The 21753-nt window shown below is 38.4% G+C and overlaps 1 protein-coding gene across 1 annotated transcript in view; it reads left to right on the top strand.

Annotated features, from left to right (window-relative positions):
- Nucleotides 1–7022: 7022 nt before the first annotated feature.
- Nucleotides 7023–21753, top strand: part of LOC148107858 (peptidyl-prolyl cis-trans isomerase A-like) — a 128032-nt gene continuing 113301 nt past the window's right edge. The window contains 1 exon segment of the mRNA XM_087855266.1: nucleotides 7023–7123. Within this exon segment, the coding sequence (XP_087711392.1) occupies nucleotides 7023–7123 (101 nt within the window).

The following is a 21753-nucleotide window of genomic DNA, read 5'->3' as shown; positions in this document are numbered from 1 at the left end:
AAAGTGTTCCTTATTAAATCTCAAATCAGCCAGGTTCCCTACATAAGTGGAACACAGAATATACAGCAGGCAGATTTCCAAAGCAAATGTCCTGGATTTCAAACAACTGTGCAACTTGTTAGCTGTATTTCTTTGGGAAAATATTTTAACATCTGTATATGTACCTTAGTTTCCTCAACTGTAAAGTGAGGACAATAATTATAACCTATAATTCACAGGACTGTTGAGAGTGGGAAACATGTTCATACACAAGACATTTGGAACAGTGCCTGAAATGGAGCAAATACCTGATAATTTCCCTCCCTCCCTCCTTTCCTTCCTTCTCTCTCTTCTCCTTCTTCTTCCTCTTTATCATCATCATTATCATCATCATCATTTCTATATGCTTTCTCATGTAAAGAATTTTTCCTGGAATACATAAGCCACATCAATGTGCTATATGTGTCTCATATAAATCAAATATCTATTTAAAATCATACATAACTCCTTGACTAATGTAGTGAAGATTTTTATTTCTTGGCTCCCCGTGATGGAAAAAACAGCTATTTTGAAGTGATGTCTAGGCATTTTACATATGCAACTCTGCTCATATTGAAAGTCTGGACATAAAGATAAGGACCTCAACTTAGGATTCCCACCACAAAATCCCCTCCTTGCTTTTCCCAAGGCACCTTTTAAAATAACCACTTCGAGTTGAGTCCACAAAATGTTAGTGCCCAACCACCTTGAAAGGAACAGGTTCTTGCTGCCCTGCTCTCTATCTCCTGCTGGCTCATAACACTGGTTGGAAGACTCCCCCGCTCCCAGCTCACTGTGCCCTGTTCCGTCACATCCCTTCCCCCTCTTTCTGGGATCAGTAAGTAATAAATTTTGTGACTTTACTTCCTTTGTGTAGGTGTATTGAAATTACACCTTCAATCAAAAGGACCCCAGGGTTTTCACTTCCCTAAAGTGGGAGCTCAGGTGTCCAGAGAGCTAGAACTACTGCAGACCCCCTATGGATGGCACGTGCCTCTTCTTTCAGCAGGTGATAATCCACATACTCTTAATCTGTACACCAATTATGGGTCCCCCAACACACTCTCTAGCATCCTATTCAACTCGGCTTCTTTGGTAACAAACCCAATTCTTTGGGGGAAATGCCTCACTCACATGTTGTACAGTTTTGGTGAGACTGGGTATCAGGTGCTCTGTTCTCTTTGAAGCATCAGTGGTTCCAACCTTGTCTATGGCCTCTCTCTCTAAGAACTCTGAATCCTGAAAAGAAAGATGTCAATACCCAGAGACTAGGATGTATTGATGACAATGACAGCTACATGATAAAATTGTCAATTTCTGCTACCTAAACTTTAAAAGACATTCTGGTACCTGGCTATGTGAGCTTGCCAGGGTGCTTTAATGAATGCTACAGGTTGGGTGGCTTAAACAACAGGAATTTACTGTCTTGTAGTTCTGGAGCCAGAAGTCTGAGATCTAGCTTCCGGTATTGTCAGCAATGCTTGGCATTCCTTGGCTTATAGACCCAACATCCCAATCTTCGTTTTGATGTTCATCGAGCATTCTTCCTTTGGGAATGTCTGTTTCCTCACGTGGCATTCTTTCATAGGGATACCAGTCATATTGGATTAGGAGCTCACTCTACTCCAGTATGACCTCATCTTAATGTAATTAAACTGCATGGCCTTCTTTTCAAATAAAGTCACATTCTGAGGTGCTGGGTTTAGCACTTCAACATATGAATTTTGAGAGGATACAATTCAACCCATTACACTGGCCTCTTCCAACCCGTGGTCTATGACCATCTCTGTTTATTCTGTGAGCTGCTCAACTTTCTTCTAATAAAATTCTTTCCTTCTTAAGTTATCCAAAGTCCATTTCTGTTGCTTTCTATCAAAAAATTCTAACTATCATAAGTCATATTACAGATCAATTCAGTCCCAGTAAATTTGCCTTTTTTGGGTAGTTTATTGTTCAAAGTAAAATTGATACTTTTTTATATTACCTAGAATGATCTTCCATTGGGAGAGAAAAAGATACCATCATGTAGCTTAAAGTTATTGAGGCAATCCTGAAGAAATACATAACTAGTTGTAACAAAATAGGAAGTAAAAATTAGGGGCAAGACTAAATGAATGCAATTTTTCATATTTCCGATTGAGAAAAACTCATCATGTTAATGTCTAAAGAAGGAAATAACATTGGAAAACAGTATCTGATGGACTGCTGGTGGCATTCAAATTAGTGCAAACTTTCTGGAGGACAACATAATAGTATTTTATACAATCCTTTTTTTTTTAAATAATTTTTATTTTGTTATATTAGTCACCATACAGTACATCCCCATTATTTTATACAATCTTAAAATGTGTACCCTTCAACCCTGTCACATTTCTAGGACTTCATCTTACGACAGTACTTGTGTACATGCGCCAAGGTATTTATACAGAATGTTCTTGGCTGTTTTGCTAACAATGATAAAATACTGTAAAAATACAAATATCCATCATGTATTAAAATGTTAAAATTAGGTAGATTTATATGTACTCCTATGAAAAGGCATTCTAGGTTTCAAGTGAAAAAGTTGAAGAATGCTCTGTGCAATGAATTTCTATTATTTTAAACTGAGAAAAAAAGCTATAGGCATGTGTACCCATGTATATGTATATTTATACATATCTAGAGAGTTATGTAATAATAAGCCAAAACTATTAATAATACTTTCATTGAGGGAGTGGAACTGGTTATAGGAATGCAATGGAAATCTTCCATACTTCAATTTATCTCTTTCTGTAATTGTTTTTGCAAAGCACATGTATTACTTTGGCCTAACAAATAGATCAGCATTGTTCATACTTGAATAATGTAAACAGCTTTTTTAGGAGAAATTCTCACTGCCTTGTTCTGCAGGCTTGACCGATATTATATTAATTACAATATTGCGTAGATGTACACAAACATAAAGTAAAACTAGGCGTTTGCTCATTAGACTAAGTAAATTAAACGTAAAACTGAAAATAAGGTAAAATTTTGTTTAAACTGGAGTGAAAAATTGGTACTGGAACGTCAGCGCTGGTTTTAATAGCAAGAGCAAACAATGAACTGTACCACCCAGATTGCCCTTCAAGAAAGGACGTGCTGACCAGTTGTGGGACCACAGGCTCTGGCTGTCACTTTCTTCAAGGTCTGCCTCTGTGACAGCCTTCTGGCCAAGGTCATGCCTCCCCTGGAGCAGCCTGCATCTGGAAACTGCAAGGTGGGGCTATAAAGTCCCTCCCTTTCAGCTTAATGTGGGAGAGCTCCACAAGCAATGCTCACCCCAGAGCTCCCTACCAGGTTAGGCTAAGATTTTACTGGTCTGCCTCAGAGTTCAGGTCCTTATTCTACCCAGTCCTGTCCTTTCCTCCTTTCTTTCACCGATATTGATCTCAAAGAAACATCTGGCACCCTAAGCTCTCTGGTTTCCAGAGAATCTGGTCTGCAACACAGAAGAAAAACAGAGTCTACGCTTCTATATTTTTGGCCTGACAATGCTAATCCCCAAATGAACATTTAATGAACAGGACAAAACCGTAGTAATAACCTCAAGCCTCCATTTGCCCATCTTCAACTGGAGACAAGCAATAAAAGCAAGGGCAACTTGCGTGCTTAAGAATACAATTCTTTTTTTTCCCCTTCCATTTTTCAATGAGCTATGCAGCTGGACCTAGTAATTAAAAGCTCTAGCAGCTCATCTTCCCATTATGCAGAACAGAAAATCTTTAATGAAATATTAGACGAAAGAATATTCACGGCAACTGAAAGGTCTGCAAAGCATAAACAATTGCTGGGTTAAAATATTGCACTAACCAGGCAGTCATTTCAATGAGGCATTGTACCAGCTACCAATTATTTCATAAAACATTGCACACAACATGGCCGATAATTCAGAAACACACCTCACAGGATAATTATTCAAGGCCGTTCAATAAATGTTTACTCCGAACTGGCAATTATTTCTTTAACAATGATGATACATTCAGAAGAAGTTTGCAAAACCTGTCATAAATAGATACGGTGAAGGAAACCTATGCATGTACCAGAGTTTCAGGTTCAAAGGCTTTTAAGAAGTAAGCACAAATGAAAAAAAAAATCTGTTTTTGCTAAACAAGCCATTTGCCCTGTATTTTTTCATCTCTTCAATTCATTTATTCATGAAATACTTATGTGTCACCTATTTTATATCCTAAGCTGCTGGGACAAAGAAAAAAATTCCTGCGTGCAAGGAGGAGCTTATAACCCTTTGGGGAGGGCGCTACGCACACACAAAGGATGACGGGATGAGTGCTGCTCTTTCTCCAACCCATCCCCTACCATTCTTCCCTCCTCTTCAGCTGCTCTGGGACTATTTTCTTTTTTCTCGGCTCTCCAAATCTGTCTCTAGTTTAGGCCATTTGCCCCAGCTGTCTTCTCTGCCGATAGCTGTGTTATCCCACAGGGATAACGACAATGGCTATTGAGTCCTTGCAGTGGGCTTACTCTAACTGAAATGTGCTGGAAGGGTGAAATATTCACTAGATTTTGAAGACTTTAGACAAAAATAAATAAATATATAAATAAGATAGTCCGCCAATAATTTGTTCATAGAATTGTGTGATTATGTTTTAAAAAATATTGGCTTCTACAAAATACATTATTCAAATTGATTTTACCTGTTCCTGTTTGTAATGCAGCCATTAAAAAAATGAAACTACCTGTATACCTCACATTATATTTCTATAGGACAGCTCTGGTCTAGAACACACTGACCTATTTTCACTTTCTTCTTGGCATTCTGGTATCAGCTTGCTGTCCTCTTCTCAGAGACGTTTTCTCTGACTACCATTCTACAGAAGACCCACCACCTTCACCTACTCAGTCACTCCGACGTTACTGCATCTAATACTTTTTTTATGTGGTAAAACACACATAACATGAAATCTATTCTGCTAACATCTTGAAGCACAGAGTACAGTATTATAGGCACACCTAATTTAATTGTATTTCCCTTTATTGTACTTCGCAGATATCGCAATTTTTACAGATTGAAAGTTTATGACGACCCTGCATCAAGTAAGGCACCATTTTTCTAACAGCATTTGCTCACTTCATCTCACTGTCCCATTTTGGTAATTCTCACAACATTTCACATCTTTTCATTAGTATTATATTTGTTATGGTGATCTGTGATCAGTGATCTTCGATGTTACCATTGTCATTGACTTGGAGCTCCACAAACCACACCCACATCAAATGGCAAACTTAATCAATAAATGTGTGTTCTGCTTCCTCAACCAGCTTTCTCCTCTTTTCCCCTCTCCGCAGGCCTCCCTACTCCCTGAGACACAACAATATTGAAATTGTTAGGCCAGTTAATCACCCTACAATGGTCTCTAAGTGATCAAGTGAAAGGAAGAGTTGCACATCTCTCACTTTTAAATTGAAAGCTAGAAATGATTGAACTTGGTGAAGAAGGCATGTTGAAAGCCACGATGGGTCAAAAACCAGGCCTTCTGTGCCAAGTAGTTAGCTAAATTGTAAATACAAAGGAAGAGTTTTTGAAGGAAAATAAAAATGCTACTCCAGAGAACACATGAATGATAAGAAAGCAAAATAGCTTGATTGTTGGCATGGAGAAAGTTTTGAGTGGTCTGGACAGAAGATCAAAACAGGCAGAACATTCCCTTAAACCAAGGCCTAATCCAGAGCACAGCCTTAACTCTCTTCAGTTCCATGAAGGCTGAGGGAGATAAGGAAGCTGCCAAAGAAAGTTGGAAGCCAGCAGAGCCTGGTTTCTGAGATTTAAGGAATGAAGACATCTCCGTGACATAAAACTGCAAGATGTAGCCGCAAGTGCTGACACGGAAGCCGCAGCAAGTTCTCCAGGAGATGTAGTGCAGATAATCCACGAACGTGGCTACACGAAATAACAGATTTTCAATGTAGACAAACAGCCTTCTCTTGGCAGAAGACACCATCTAAGGACTTTCACAGCTAGAGAGGAAAAGCAAATGCCTGGCTTCAAAGCTTCGAAGGACAGGCTGAGTCTCTTGTTAAAGGCTAAGGCAGCTGTGACTTTCAGTTGAGGCCAGCATTCATTTACCATTCTGCAAATCCTAGGGCTCTTAAGAATTATGCTCAATCTACTCCACCTGTGCTCTAGAAGTGGCACAACAAAGCCTGGATGATCGCACATCTCTTTACAACATGGTTAACTGAATCTTTAAAGCCCACTGTTCAGACACACTACTCAGTTTAAAAGATTCCTTTCAAAATATGACTGCTCATTGACAATGCACCTGGTCACCCAAGAGCTCTGATGGAGATGTCCAATGAGATTAATGTTCTCATGCCGGCTAACACAGCATCCATTCTGCAGCCCATGGATCAAGCATTATTTTCGAATTTCAAGTATTATTATTTAAGAAATACATTTTGTAAGGCTATAACTGCCAAAGACAGTGGTTCCTCTAATGAATCTGGGCAAAATAAATTGAAAACATTCTGAAAAGGATTCAGTATTCTAGATGCCATTAAGAACATTTGTGAGGCATGGGTAGAGGTCAAAATACCAACATGAACAGGAAGTTTCTTCCATTTAGAAGTTGATTCCAATCCTCATGGACAACTTTGAGCGGTTTAAGACTTCAGTGGAGGAAATAACTGGGGATGTGGTAGAAATAGAAAAGAATTAGAATTAAAAGTGGAGCCTGAAGATGTGACGGGTTTGCTGCAATCTCATGACAAAACTTGAACAGATGAGGAGTTGTTTCTTATGGATGAGCAAAGAAAGTGGTTTCTTGAGATGGAAACTACTCCTGGGGAAGATGTTGTGAAGATCATTGAAAAGACAACAAAGAATTTAGGATACTACATAAACTTGGTTGATGAAGCAGAAGCAGTGTTTGAGAGGGTTGACTCCAATTTTGAAAGAAGTTCTGTGGGTAAAATACTATCAAACAACATCATATGCTATGGAGAAATCATTCCTCAAAGGAAATCAATCGATGCAGCAAACTTCACTGCTGTCTTATTTTAAGAAGCTGCCGTCATCACCCCAAACTTCAGCAACCACCACGCTGATCAGTCAGCAGCACTTAACATCAAGGTGAGACTCTCCACCAAAGATTACAACTGGCTAAAAGCTCAGATCACAATCAGCATTTTTTACTAATAAAGTATGTTTTAATTAAGGCATGTTCATTGTTTTTTAGACACAATGCTATTGCACACTTTATAGACTATAGTATAATATAAATTTAACTTTTATATGCACTGGAAAACCAAGCACTTGTATGTTTCAGGCACCGTGCTAGTTGCAGAGAGATACAGAAGTGAATAAGGTTAACCTGGCTCTCACTATTAAGCAGCTTACACCCTAGATGGGAAGACCAGTGGTTATGTAATTACATAAAAAATTACTTAATTACAATTTTGATGAGTGCTAGGGAGGGCAATGTGTCTATGGAGTCAGAAAACGTTTGCATAGGTAAGCAATACTTACACTAAGGCATGACGGAAGAGGGAGTTAGCCTGAACGAAGCCCTAGAGAGACCGGGATAAAGGGAAATTCAGAGAAACCCAAGTAATTCAGTTCTGCTGGAGCATAAATTACGTGTGTGAAACAGAGTGGCTAGCAGAAATGTAGGTAATTTTATAGATAGCATATTTTAAGCTACATAAATATATGTTGTTGTAGGATAAATAATTCAACAATGACAAACTTTGAAGTTAATGCCACATAACACCAGGCCAAACATGGAAGTTAGGAGTACCAGATTGAAATGAACATTGGCTATCTTTAAGTGGAATTTTAATCACCTTAAAAATCTGATCGAATAATCAAATTTATTTTTAAAAAGTTCAAAAAATATCACTAAAAGGAAATTAAAGTTATTCCTGTTTCCACTGTCCAAAGATAAGTCCAGTAAGATTTTGGTTCACCTACCCTGACTATTTTTTCTATATGTATATACACATAGATATTGGAAAATGGCTGAGTATAAATGACCATTCTCATATACTCATGGGTACCTCTAAAATAAGAGTAGGACCAAGACTCTAGAAGACTGGTAACTAACTCTCATTTTTCTAGGAACATAAATACCAATTTTAGAATCTGTTTTTAAGAACTAAATTCTCCCCTAAAATTTAGAAAGTAAAATTAGTAGTTTTTACCACATTCACACAAAACCAGTAGTGTCACAGAAAGTTCTTTGATTTAAAATCAAGGAAGGATGCTAGTCCTCCTTGCAGATATATGGCCAGACACTTACTATGAAGTCTTACTATAAATAATTAAACATAAGCCGCCAATGCCCCTAGTAAAATACATGAACCAAATATATTTATGGTATGCAGTACCTAAGCTGATTATCCTGTGCTTACTCCCTTACCTAATCAAGACTGGTTTGTAATTCAAAACAAATGTCACAATCTTTAGAGCAAAGGAAAATTAATGAGCATGAATAGTCTATAACTCTAACTTAGAAAATTTTTAACCGGGCCAATCAAATCATTCTCAATCAAATCACAATTTTCTAAAAACTGAACACTTTTGGGAACCAAAATAATAAAGTTCTTGATAATCTGCTATATTCTATTCTACTCAAGTATGCTAAAAAAACACAGTTTATAACCCCAAACTTTCTTTCCCTATTAACTATAACATTTCTCAGTCTGGTAGCTATAGTAGATTAAGAGCCCCCATTTTTCCCCCATCCCTGATTTCATACACTTTGCCATGTAACTTTGCAGTACTCTTCTACTCTGGATGGGATATTCTGCTTCACCCCTTGACTCTGGCTCAGGCATGTCAACAGGCAAATGTGAATCCAGTAGAGGCTTGAAAAAGTGCTTGCATGTTTTACTTTGTTCTGTTGCTTCTCTGTGATTGCCACAAACACATGCTTGAGCTAGCTTGCTCCATTCATTCCAGCCAAGACTATCCTAGATCAGCCAATAACCAGATGATGCCCAGGTGGGCAAGTGAGCCCAACCCAACCTCAAAGAACTGCCAAGCCAATTTCAGACTGAACTGCCAACCTCCAGACTTGTAAGCAAAATAAAAAATGATTAAATTGTTTTAAACCACAGATCGTTGGAGAGATGATGCAAAACAGAGCATTACTGAGACAAAAGATAATTGACAGACACAACAATCATATAGCAACAAATATCTTCCCTATTAGCATTATTTTCACTTCTCAAAAGAAGTCAGTGTATATTAGAGAAGGCAATAATTAACTAAATAAATTAATAAGAATTTCCTCTTTTTTTTCTAATTAAATTTTCTACAAAGAAATACCTTGGTCATAGATTATAATTCCCCATAGTAAAGCCTTTGTAACTGTTACTAGTCATAGTATTTTGACCATTTCCAAACTTCCACAGTGAGTGGACAGGAAGAGAAAAACAGCTTATTACTCCTCTCAGACTGATAAAGTCACTTTTAATAATTGCTGCTCTTCCTAGTTGGTTTTCTTTAAAATTAAAAACAGCACTTCTGGTCATCAATGTGAAGTTAGAATTATCCAGATACATGCAGTGGAGAGATGTTTGGAACAACTATTTTAACAAATTTAAATAAAGACGTTCTAAAAATTATTACCCCATTACGGCACCATGAAAATCTATGGGAACAGTAAAGAACCTAAGTAGAATCAGCTGTAGGGAGGTCTAACAAGATGAAGTTTATCAGGAATAAGTATCATATTTTGTGCTTGGGATTAATTTGTCACCGATACTTATCACATATGGTGTGAGAGAGATGTAACGTAGCACACCAATTACTTAAAATTCAATTATAGTTAATAACACAAAAAGCGTGGGGGAGTAGATGAAATTAAATTGACTTGAGGTTCCAGCATTGCCTGAGAAAAAGAAAGCACTCGTTCATAACTGGCAACAATAAGTCAAAATGCATATTGTAATATAGCCACTAAATGTAAGTTTAAAAATGTGTAACTACTAAGCTAATAAAGGGGAAATATGGAATTAAAACATCTGATTAATCCACAAGAAGGCAAAAGTGCAAAGAAAAATAAAGTAGGTGAAACAAATAAAAGACAAATACTAAACATTAACACAAACCCTCAAACATGTCAATGGTTGCATTACACGTAAGAAAACAGAATTCTCCAATTAAAGGCAAAGATGACAGACTAGATATGAGAAAAAACGGTCTGCAAAAATCACATCTTAAATATAAAGACACAGAAAAGTAAGAATTAGCATAGAAGAAGATATGCACCAGACATGTCTACCCACAAGACAGATCACACAGCAAAACTCATAGCAAACAAAATGACTTTTAAGGCAAGAACCATTTCTAGAAATAAAGGCAGCAGGGTAGAGGGTGGGAAAGGATATTCACTGGTAAAAGGACTAATTTGCCAAGAAGATAAAACAATAAAAAGTATATGCAAGAAATAACAGAACAGGTTCCAAGTACATAAATAAAAATTGAGAGAAATAAAATGAGAAATTAGATTATTTTCACTCATAGCAGAAGACTTTTATATACTTCTTTCAACAACTGCTAGAAAAAGCAGACAAAAATTAGTAAGAATATATGTATAAAATCTTGAGGGGCCTGGGTGGCTCAGTCAGTTAAGCATCTGACTCTTGGTTTCAGCTTGGGTCATGATCCTGAGGTCCTGGGATCAAGCCCTGCATTGGGCTCCGCACTCAGCAGGAAGTCTGCTTCTCTCTTTCTCTCTCCCTCTCTCCCTTTGCCCCTTCCACCACTCATGCTTTTGCTCTAAAATAAAAAAAATAAATCTTAAAAAAAAAGAAAATCTATATATAAAATCTTAATGATATGGTTAATAAACCTGACATAATTGGAACAGTGATAGAATACACATTTTTTTCCGAGCATGCATAGAACATTTGTTAAAAAGTAAAATTGTACAATGAGATTCAAAGAATTTCAAAAATTTATATCATTTGAAATATGTTCGCAGACCAAATTGAAATTCAAGCTAGAAATCTATAACACAAAGTCAACTAGAAAAATCACGATTACTTAGGAATTATGCAAAACCTTTTAAATGGTCCATGTAGCAAACAGGAAAAAGAAATCTAAAAATATTTGTAATTTACAGGGGAGTTAAGATGGTGGAGGAGTAGGAGATACCGTTTTCAGCCGGTCCTCCGAGGCGAGCTGGATAGGTACCAGACCAGCCTAAACAACCACGGAACCAGCCTGAGACGCAGGAAGACGCATCTGGATCTCTACAAATGAACATCTCCAGCGCTGAGTATTGAGGTACGAAGCGGGGAGCCATGAAACCGTGCACAGATATCAGAAGATAAATGGAAGGGGGAGGGAGCCGCCGCGTTCTGGCGCCGGGAAGCGGCAGCCACTTGCACGGGAGAGCGGGCGGGGCTCACGGTCGGCACCCGCACAACAGCAGACTGAGACTGTGAGCCGGGTGCGCGCGCCACCAGGCATCTCGCGGAACACCGGAATCCCGGTGCGCTCACTGGATCCAGACTGAGACCGGGAGATCCGGGAGCGCGCCGGGCGGCTGGCGGCTGGCGGCGTTAGAAACACAAAGGACAGAGACGCGCCGGCCCTGGAAATGAGGGCTGGGACGCAGGGTGTGGGGCGCACATCCCGGGACGCTGCAGGGTTGAGCAGCACCAACAGTAGCAGAGTTAAAGTGGCCAGAACATCAGTGGAGAACGGGCCGCAATCCCTCTGTTCTGTGACAGAGGCTGAAATTCGGCCGCTGCTTCTCTGACTCTCAGAAGAGGCACAGCAAACCGCCAGGGAAAGCCGCCAGAGAACAAAAGCCTGGAAATACCGGCTCAGGGAGTGCCCCTCCCCATCCCCCCTCGCAGGGGACACGGAGACTCTACCCAAACAGGGCTGCTTGAGTATCGGTGCGGCAGGCCCCTCCCCCAGAAGGCAGGCTGAAAAATCAAGAAGCCCACAACCCGGGCGCCTGGGTGGCGCAGTCATTGAGCGCCTGTCTCCGGCTTAGGGCGTGATCCCAGCGTTCCGGAAAGGAGTCCCTCATCGGGCTCCTCCGCTGGGAGCCTGCTTCTTCCTCTCCCACGCCCCTGCTTCTGTTCCCTCTCTCGCTGGTTGGCTGCCACATAAATAAATAAATAATATCTTTAAAGAAGAAGCCCACATCCCTAAGATCCCTATAAAACAAGGGGCACGGCCTGGGACCCAGTCAAGAATTTGGGCTCTGGAAACCCCGCAACCTCTCTTCATCAGAATGACAAGAAGGAGAAGCCCCCCCCAGCAAAGAAAAGACAGTGAGTCTGTGGCCTCTGCCACAGAAATAATGGATATGGATGTAACCAAATTATCAGAAATGGAATTCAGAGTAATGATGGTCAAAATGATGAGTAGAATTGAAAAAACTATTAACGAAAAGGTTACTGAGAATATAGAATCCTTAAGGACAGAAATGAGAGCGAACCTGACAGAAATTAAAAATTCTATGAGCCAAATGCAGGCAAAACTAGAGGCTCTGACGGCCAGGGTCGCAGAAGCAGAGGAACGGGTTAGTGAATTGGAGGATGGGTTAATAGAGGAAAAAATGAAAATAGAAGATGGTCTTAAAAAAATCCACGCCCACGAATGTAGGTTACGGGAAATTACTGACTCAATGAAACGATCCAATGTTAGAATCATCGGCATCCCCGAGGGGGTGGAGAAAAACAGAGGTCTAGAAGAGATATTTGAACAAATTGTAGCTGAAAACTTCCCTAATCTAGCAAGGGAAACAAACATTCGTGTCCAAGAGGCAGAGAGGACCCCTCCCAAGCTCAACCATGACAGACCTACACCACGTCACGTCATAGTGCAATTCGCAAATATGAGATGCAAGGAAACAGTATTGAAAGCGGCCAGGGCAAAGAAATTTCTCACGTACCAAGGCAAAGGCATCAGAATTACGTCAGACCTGTCTACACAGACCTGGAATGAGAGAAAGGGTTGGGGGAGCATATTTAAAGCTCTTTCAGAGAAAAACATGCAGCCAAGGATCCTTTATCCAGCAAGGCTGTCATTCAGAATTGATGGAGAAATAAAGACATTTCAGAATCGCCAGTCACTAACCAATTTTGTAACCATGAAACCAGCCCTACAGGAGATATTACGGGGGGTTCTATAAAAGTAAAAAGGCCCCAAGAGTGATACAGAACAGAAAGTCACAGCCAATACAAACAAAGACTTTACTGGCAACATGGCAACATTAAAATCATATCTCTCAGTAATCAGTCTTAATGTAAATGGTTTGAACCATCCCATAAACGCCACAGGGTTGCAGATTGGATAAAAAGAAATGACCCATCCATTTGCTGTCTACAAGAGACTCATTTCAAACCCAAAGATGCATTCAGACTGAGAGTAAGGGGATGGAGTACCATCTTTCACGCAAATGGACCTCAAAAGAAAGCTGGGGTAGCAATTCTCATATCAGATAAATTGGATTTTAAACTACAGACTATAGTTAGAGATGCAGAAGGGCACTATATTATTCTTAAGGGAAGTATTCAACAAGTGGATATGACAATTATAAATATATATGCCCCCAACAGGGGAGCAGCAAGATACACAAGCCAACTCTTAACCAGAATAAAGAGACACATAGATAAAAATACATTAATAGTAGGGGACCTCAACACTCCACTATCAGAAATAGACAGAACACCCTGGCAAAAACTAAGCAAAGAATCAAAGGCTTTGAATGCCATACTCGGCGAGTTGGACCTCATAGATATATATAGAACACTACACCCCAGAACCTAAGAATACTCATTCTATTCTAATGCCCATGGAACATTCTCAAGAATAGACCATGTTCTGGGACACAAAACAGGTCTCAACCGATACCAAAAGATTGAAATTATCCCCTGCATATTCTCAGACCACAACGCTCTGAAATTGGAACTCAACCACAAGGAAAAATTTGGAAGAAACTCAAACACTTGGAGACTAAGAACCATCCTGCTCAGGAATGACTCGATAAACCAGGAAATCAAAAATCAAATTAAACAATTTATGGAGACCAATGAGAATGAAAATACAACAGTCCAAAACCTATGGGATACTGCAAAGGCAGTCCTAAGGGGGAAATACATAGCCATCCAAGCCTCACTCAAAAGAATAGAAAAATCTAAAATGCAGTTTTTATATTCTCACCTCAAGAAGCTGGAACAGCAACAGAGGGACAGGCCTAATCCACGCACGAGGAAGCAGTTGACCAAAATTAGAGCTGAAATCAATCAAGCAGAAACCAGAAGTACAGTAGAGCAGATCAACAGGACTAGAAGCTGGTTCTTTGAGAGAATCAATAAAATTGACAGACCACTGGCAAGACTTATCCAAAAGAAAAGAGAAAGGACCCAGATTATTAAAATTATGAATGAAAAAGGAGAGGTCACGACGAGCACCATTGAAATTGGAAGGATTATTAGAAATTTTTATCAACAGCTATATGCCAATAAACTAAGCAATCTGGAAGAGATGGAATCCTTCCTGGAAACCTATAAACTACCAAGATTGAAACCGGAAGAAATTGATTCCTTAAACAGGCCAATTAATTATGAAGAAATTGAGTCAGTGATAAACAACCTTCCAAATAACAAAACTCCAGGCCCGGACGGTTTTCCTGGGGAATTCTACCAAACATTCAAAGAAGAAATAATACCTATTCTCCTAAAGCTATTTCAAAAAATAGAAACAGAAGGAAAGCTACCAAACTCATTCTATGAGGCCAATATTACCTTGATCCCCAAACCAGGCAAAGACCCCATCAAAAAGGAGAATTACAGACCGATTTCCCTAATGAATATGGACGCCAAAATCCTCAACAAGATACTTGCTAATAGAATCCAACAATACATTAAAAGGATTATCCATCACGATCAAGTGGGATTCATACCTGGGATGCAAGCGTGGTTCAATATTCGCAAATCAATCAGCGTGATACATCATATCAACAAGAAAAGACTCAGGAACCATATGATCCTCTCAATCGATGCCGAAAAAGCATTTGACAAAATACAGCATCCTTTCCTGATTAAAACCCTTCAGAGTGTAGGAATAGAAGGTACATTTCTCAATCTCATAAAAGCCATCTATGAAAAGCCTACTGCAAATATTATTCTCAATGGAGAAAAGCTGGAAGCCTTTCCCTTAAGATCAGGAACACGACAAGGATGCCCACTCTCGCCACTATTATTCAACATAGTACTAGAAGTCCTTGCAACAGCAATCAGACGACAAAAAGGGATCAAAGGTATTCAAATTGGCAAAGAAGAAGTCAAAATGTCTCTCTTCGCAGATGACATGATACTCTATATGGAAAACCCAAAAGAAGCCACTCCCAAACTATTAGAAGTTATAGAGCAATTCAGTAACGTGGCAGGATACAAAATAAATGCTCAGAAATCAGTTGCATTTCTATACACGAATAACGAGACCGAAGAAAGAGAAATTAGGGAATCCATCCCATTTACAATAGCACCAAAAACCATACGTTACCTTGGAATTAACTTAACCAGAGACGTAAAGGACCTATATTCTAGAAACTATAAATCACTCTTGAAAGACATTGAGGAAGACATAAAAAGATGGAAAGATATTCCATGCTCATGGATCGGAAGAATTAACATAGTTAAAATGTCCATGCTACCCAGAGCAATCTACACTTTCAATGCTATCCCAATCAAAATACCAAAGACATTTTTCAAAGAACTGGAACAAACAGTCCTTAAATTTGTATGGAAACAGAAAAGGCCCCGAATTTCCAAGGAACTGTTGAAAAGGAAAAACAAAGCTGGGGGCATCACAATGCCGGATTTCGAGCTGTACTACAAAGCTGTGATCACAAAGACAGCATGGTACTGGCACAAAAACAGACACATAGACCAATGGAACAGAATAGAGAGCCCAGAAATGGACCCTCGGCTCTTTGGGCAACTAATATTTGATAAAGCAGGAAAAAACATCCGGTGGGAAAAAGACAGTCTCTTCAATAAATGGTGCTGGGAAAATTGGACAGCTACATGCAAGAGAATGAAACTTGACCACTCTCTCACACCATACACAAAAATAAACTCCAAATGGATGAAAGACCTCGATGTGAGACAGGAATTCATCAAAATTCTAGAGGAGAACATAGGCAACAACCTCTACGACATCGGCCAAAGCAACCTTTTTCATGACACATCCCCAAAGGCAAGAGAAACAAAAGATAAAATGAATTTATGGGACTTCATCAAGATTAAAAGTTTCTGCACAGCCAAGGAAACAGTCAGAAAAACTAAGAGGCAGCCCACGGAATGGGAGAATATATTTGCAAATGACACTACAGATAAAGGACTGGTATCCAAGATCTACAAAGAACTTCTCAAACTCAATACACGAGAAACAAATAAACAAATCAAAAAATGGGCAGAAGATATGAACAGACACTTTTCCAATGAAGACATACAAATGGCTAACAGACACATGAAAAAATGTTCAAAATCATTAGACATCAAGGAAATTCAAATCAAAACCACACTGAGATACCACCTTACGCCAGTTAGAATGGCAAAAATAGACAAGGCAAGAAACAACAATTGTTGGAGAGGATGTGGAGAAAGGGGATCCCTCCTACATTGTTGGTGGGAATGCAAGTTGGTACAGCCACTCTGGAAAACAGTGTGGAGGTCCCTTAAAAAGTTAAAAATTGAGCTACCCTATGATCCAGCCATTGCACTACTGGGTATTTACCCCAAAGATACAGACGTAGTGAAGAGAAGGGCCATATGCGCCCCAATGTTCATAGCAGCAATGTCCACAATAACTAAATCGTGGAAGGAGCCGAGATGCCCTTCAACAGATGACTGGATTAAGAAGTTGTGGTCCATATATACGATGGAATATTACTCAGCTATCAGAAAGAATGAGTTCTCAACATTTGCTACAACATGGACGGCACTGGAGGAGATAATGCTAAGTGAAATAAGTCAAGCAGAGAAAGACAACTATCATATGATTTCTCTCATCTATGGAACATAAGAACTAGGATGATCAGTAGGGGAGGAAAGGGATAAAGAAAGGGGGGGTAATCAGAAGGGGGAATGAAACATGAAAGACTATGGACTATGAGAAACAAACTGAGGACTTCAGAGGGGAGGGGGGTGGGGGAATGGGATAGACCGGTGATGGGTAGTAAAGAGGGCACGTATTGCATGGTGCACTGGGTGTTATACAGAACTAATGAATCATTGAGCCTTACATCGGAAACCGGGGATGTACTGTATGGTGACTAACATAATATAATAAAAAATCATTAAAAAAAAAAAAAAAAAGAAAAGAAACTAAGCTATATATAAAAAGATAAATTATAAAAAAAAAATATTTGTAATTTAATGACAATGAAAATATAACAAAGCGAATCTTGACGGATTCAGCTAAAGTAGTATATATAGGAAAATTTATAATCTTAAAATATATAAATAAGAATAAAGTTTAGAAATCAATAACCTAAATACATATATTACAAAAAGTGATAACAGCAAATTAACTCCAACAAAGCACAAAATAATGACATAATAAATATAAGAACATAAAATAATAATAAAGGTAAACATATAACAGAAAAAATAAACAAAGCCAAATGTGGTCCCATGTAAAAACTAACAAAAATGATTAACTGTTAACAAGACTAATTAAAAAAAAAAGCATAAATTACCAACATCAGGAATGAAAAGGAGGTCATTATTTCAGATCTATACACACTAAAAATAAGAATATATGATAAACAGCCTTATTAAAATATCCTTATAGTCCGTAAACTTCCCTGTATATATATTATACCTGAACAAAAAGTTTACTTTCAAAAATGAAGAAAATATTTAAATTATTATGGTGCTCAAGCAGCACACTACTTCCCTACTAACCCTTAAATTCTCAAAGGCAGGCATGGGCATTATTATTTCTAGGGGAAAATATATTCCTATTAAAAATATTCTACTGCCTCTATTTGCAGAGGACAAAGTCTTACATATAGAAAATTCTACACTAAAGACTTCTCCATAAAATTGTTAGAACTAATGAACAAATTTAGTAAAGTCACAGAATACAAAATCAGTAAATAAAAATCAAGTTATGTTTCTAATACTCCCAACAAACTATCAGAAAGAGAAATTAAGAAAACAATTCCATGTACAATTGCACCAAAGAGAATAAAACACCTAAGAATAAATTTAACCAAGAAGGTGAAAGATCTGCCCACTGAAATCCATAAGGCACTGATGAAAAAAATTTGAAGAAAACACAAATGGAAAGTTATTGCGTGCTTATGAATTAGAAGAACTCATTTATTAGAATGTCTGTACTACCAAAAGGAATCTACCGACTTGATATAATTCCTATCAAAATTCCAAAGGCATTTTAAAAGAAATAGAACAATCCTAAAATTTACATGGAACCACGAAAGACCCTGAATAGTCAAAGCAATCTTAAGAAAGAAAAATTAAGGTGGATGGGGCGCCTGGGTGGCACAGCGGTTAAGCGCCTGCCTTTGGCTCAGGGCGTGATCCCGGCGTTCCGGGATCGAGCCCCACATCAGGCTCCTCCGCTATGAGCCTGCTTCTTCTTCTCTCACTCCCCCTGCTTGTGTTCCCTCTCTCGCTGGCTGTCTCTCTCTCTGTCAAATAAATAAATAAAATCTTAAAAAAAAAAAAAGAAAAATTAAGGTGGAAACATCAAACTTCTTGATTTCACACTATAGTAAAAACTATAGTAATCAATAGTATGGAATTGGCATAAAAACAGACACACAGATCAATGGCATAGAACAGGGAGCCCATAAATAAACCCAGGCATAGATAGTCAACTAACTTATGACAAAGGAGTGAAGAATACACAATAGAGAAAGAATACTTTCTTCAATAAATTCTGGTGGAAAAACTGGATAAGCTACATGCAAGAGAAGGAAACTAAACCCCTCTCTTACACTACACACAAAAACAAACTCAAAATGAATTAAAGGCAGACACTTAAGTAAACCTAAAAACAAAAACTCCTAAAAGAAAACATAGGGAGTAAGCTCTTTGACATCAGTCTTGGCAATGATTTCTGGGCTTTGACACCAAAAGCAAAGGTCACAAAAGCAAGAATCAACAAGTGGCACAACCTCAAAATAAAAAGCTTCTGCACAGCAGAGGAAACCATCAACAAAATGAAAAGGCAACGTAAGAACAGACGAAAATATATGCAAATCGTATATGTGACAGGGGGTTTATATCCAAAATAGAGAAAGAATTCATACAACTCTATAGCAAAAAAAAACAAAAAACAAAAAAAACAAATAGCCTGATTAAAAAACAGGCACCAAACAGACATTTTTCCAAACAAGACATCCAAACAGCCAATAGGTACATGAAAAGATGATCAATGTCGCTACTCATCAGGGAAATGCAAATCAAAACCACAATGAGATATCACCTCACACTGTTAGATGCTAAAATCAAAAAGACAAGAGTTCACATGGCGGTGAGGATGTGGATGAAAGGAACCCTTGTCTGCTGTTGGTGGGAATGTAAATTGGTCCAGGCAATATAGAAAACAGTATGGAGCTTCCTTTAAAAATTTTAAAAAGAACCACCAGATGATCCAGCAATCATACTTCTAGTTATATATCCAAAGGAAATGAAAACAGGATATTTAAGAAATATCTGCACCCCCATTTTCATTGCAGCTTTACTCACAACAGCCAAGATATGGAAACAACCTACATGCCCACTGACTGATGACTAGATCACGTTGTGGCATATGTGTACACAATGAAATATTATTTAGTCATGAGAAAGAAGGAAATCTTGCCATTTGTGATAACATGGAATAAGATGTAATGATTCTACATCACATTTCATTCATCACCGAGTCCCCACTGTCGTCATAGCCCATGGTACAGCATTAGGATTCAACAATATGTATTAAATAATTAAATGTATTACTTTGTGTACCTATATTGTTATGTTAATTTCTAACACTGAATGTCACTACATTCATAACAATTTAATTTGAAAATTACAGATTGAAATATTTTAATAGTCACATACTTACACACTTATTTTTATATGCAAAAATATCTGTTCACCTAATGGTACTTAACAAAATTTCTGAATCTGCTAAATAATTAAATTATTTGGGAAAGAACAAAGACTATATTCTGGCACTACACCCAAGTTCAAGGTTGAGTTGATTTATCAATCCAACCATGTAAATATATAGCATTCATGATGGTAGTGAGACTTCCAAAGAAAGCTAAAAACAAACTGAATAAACTTATTTTTGATAAGATTTCAAAGATTATATGCCTAATGTATACCTTTAGAGTTTTGCCATCACCGTAAGCACAAGTCATACAGTGACTGACTTATTTTAGAAATAAATCATATACATACATATATATGTATACCCAGATATACAAATATATTTGCCTTAAGCAAAGTTAATGCATAGACAAAAATTAATTTACAAAACAAATTAGAGGTTGACTAGTCACATTTCTAAGCTTTACTGTATGGTTCATTTAAATAAGAGGTAGTCCCAGGTCACTTAACAATGCTTCATTTGCTTCAGAGTCAACTTTCCAGAAACACTGTCCCAAGTGGACAGGTGTGCAAGTGGAACTGAAGTGTTATCAGGGAGAAGATTCCTTTTCTGAGCAAGTGAAAAACAGCAACTTCCCTAAGATTCTTGGATACTATTATCATTATGGAGCTCCTTGAGGGCAGATCCTGTGTCTCGTTCACTTAAGAGACTTTTACATGCCGGAACACAGTAGGACTTTAAAAATTACCTGTCAGAATCAGCAAACTGGATGTTTATGTGAGTCACCTTGTTGTGAGTTAATGCTTTAAAATCTGTCAATGTGCTGTTCTTTTTTTGTACTATCTGCTATTCAGCAGAAACCTCCATTGCCTAGGGAAGAATTAGGATGTTCGAGGTGGAAAGCAGAGAGAAAGGAAGTGTCACTATTCGACATCTGACTTCCAAAATAGTCACTTGAAGCCTGTTTCAAAGACAGTGCTCTTGAAAGCCACCATGTTTAAGTGAGAACTGAAATGTTAAAGAGGTTAAAAAAAAGTTGAAAAAGGATTTTGTGTCAAAAAGGACAGCCCTAAAGAAAAAGAGCATAAAATGTACTCACAAGGAAACAGATTAAAAGAAACATGGATGAAAAGCTAAAAGACCCCGCCCAAATGGGAAAATAAAGGTTGCTCTATCTAGGAGGACAGACAAAGAGAAGGCATGAGGAGGACAGCCAGGAGGAGAGGAAGGATTACATGAAGAGGCAAGTGTAGGATCTCCTACCCATCCTTTGCCTGGGCCTTGAGAAAACCCAGGCAACGTCCACAGGCCACCCTTTGTCATTCCAGTGAGTGCCAGTGGGTTAGTTTTCCCCAATAATGTTTGTTTTCCTTCCCTTTGCCAAGGATAGGGGACTCTTATCAAGAGTTTCCTGAACACTGCACAACACAACACATCACCCAGCAGAAGTGGAGGTCAACTACCACTGGTGTGCAAAACTGGGAGTTCCCCAGGTGAAATTCAAAACCGAACCCCATACAGGGAAGGCAAGAAGAGACTGAAAAAGGAGGCAGACCACTCCACGTTGTTAAGTAGCAAATTTAATAAGCAAGGGAACTTACATACAAGGCTGTTCTTAGGTGGCTGCAAGATGAGTAGATCTCCGCACCTGCCCA

Source organism: Ursus americanus, chromosome 24, assembly GCF_024610735.1.
Source record: "Ursus americanus isolate L20-20 chromosome 24, mUrsAme1.1.p, whole genome shotgun sequence".
Lineage (NCBI taxonomy): Eukaryota > Metazoa > Chordata > Mammalia > Carnivora > Ursidae > Ursus > Ursus americanus.
The sequence above is the reverse complement of the archived record's forward strand: the minus strand, read 5'-3'. Positions and strand labels throughout refer to the sequence as shown.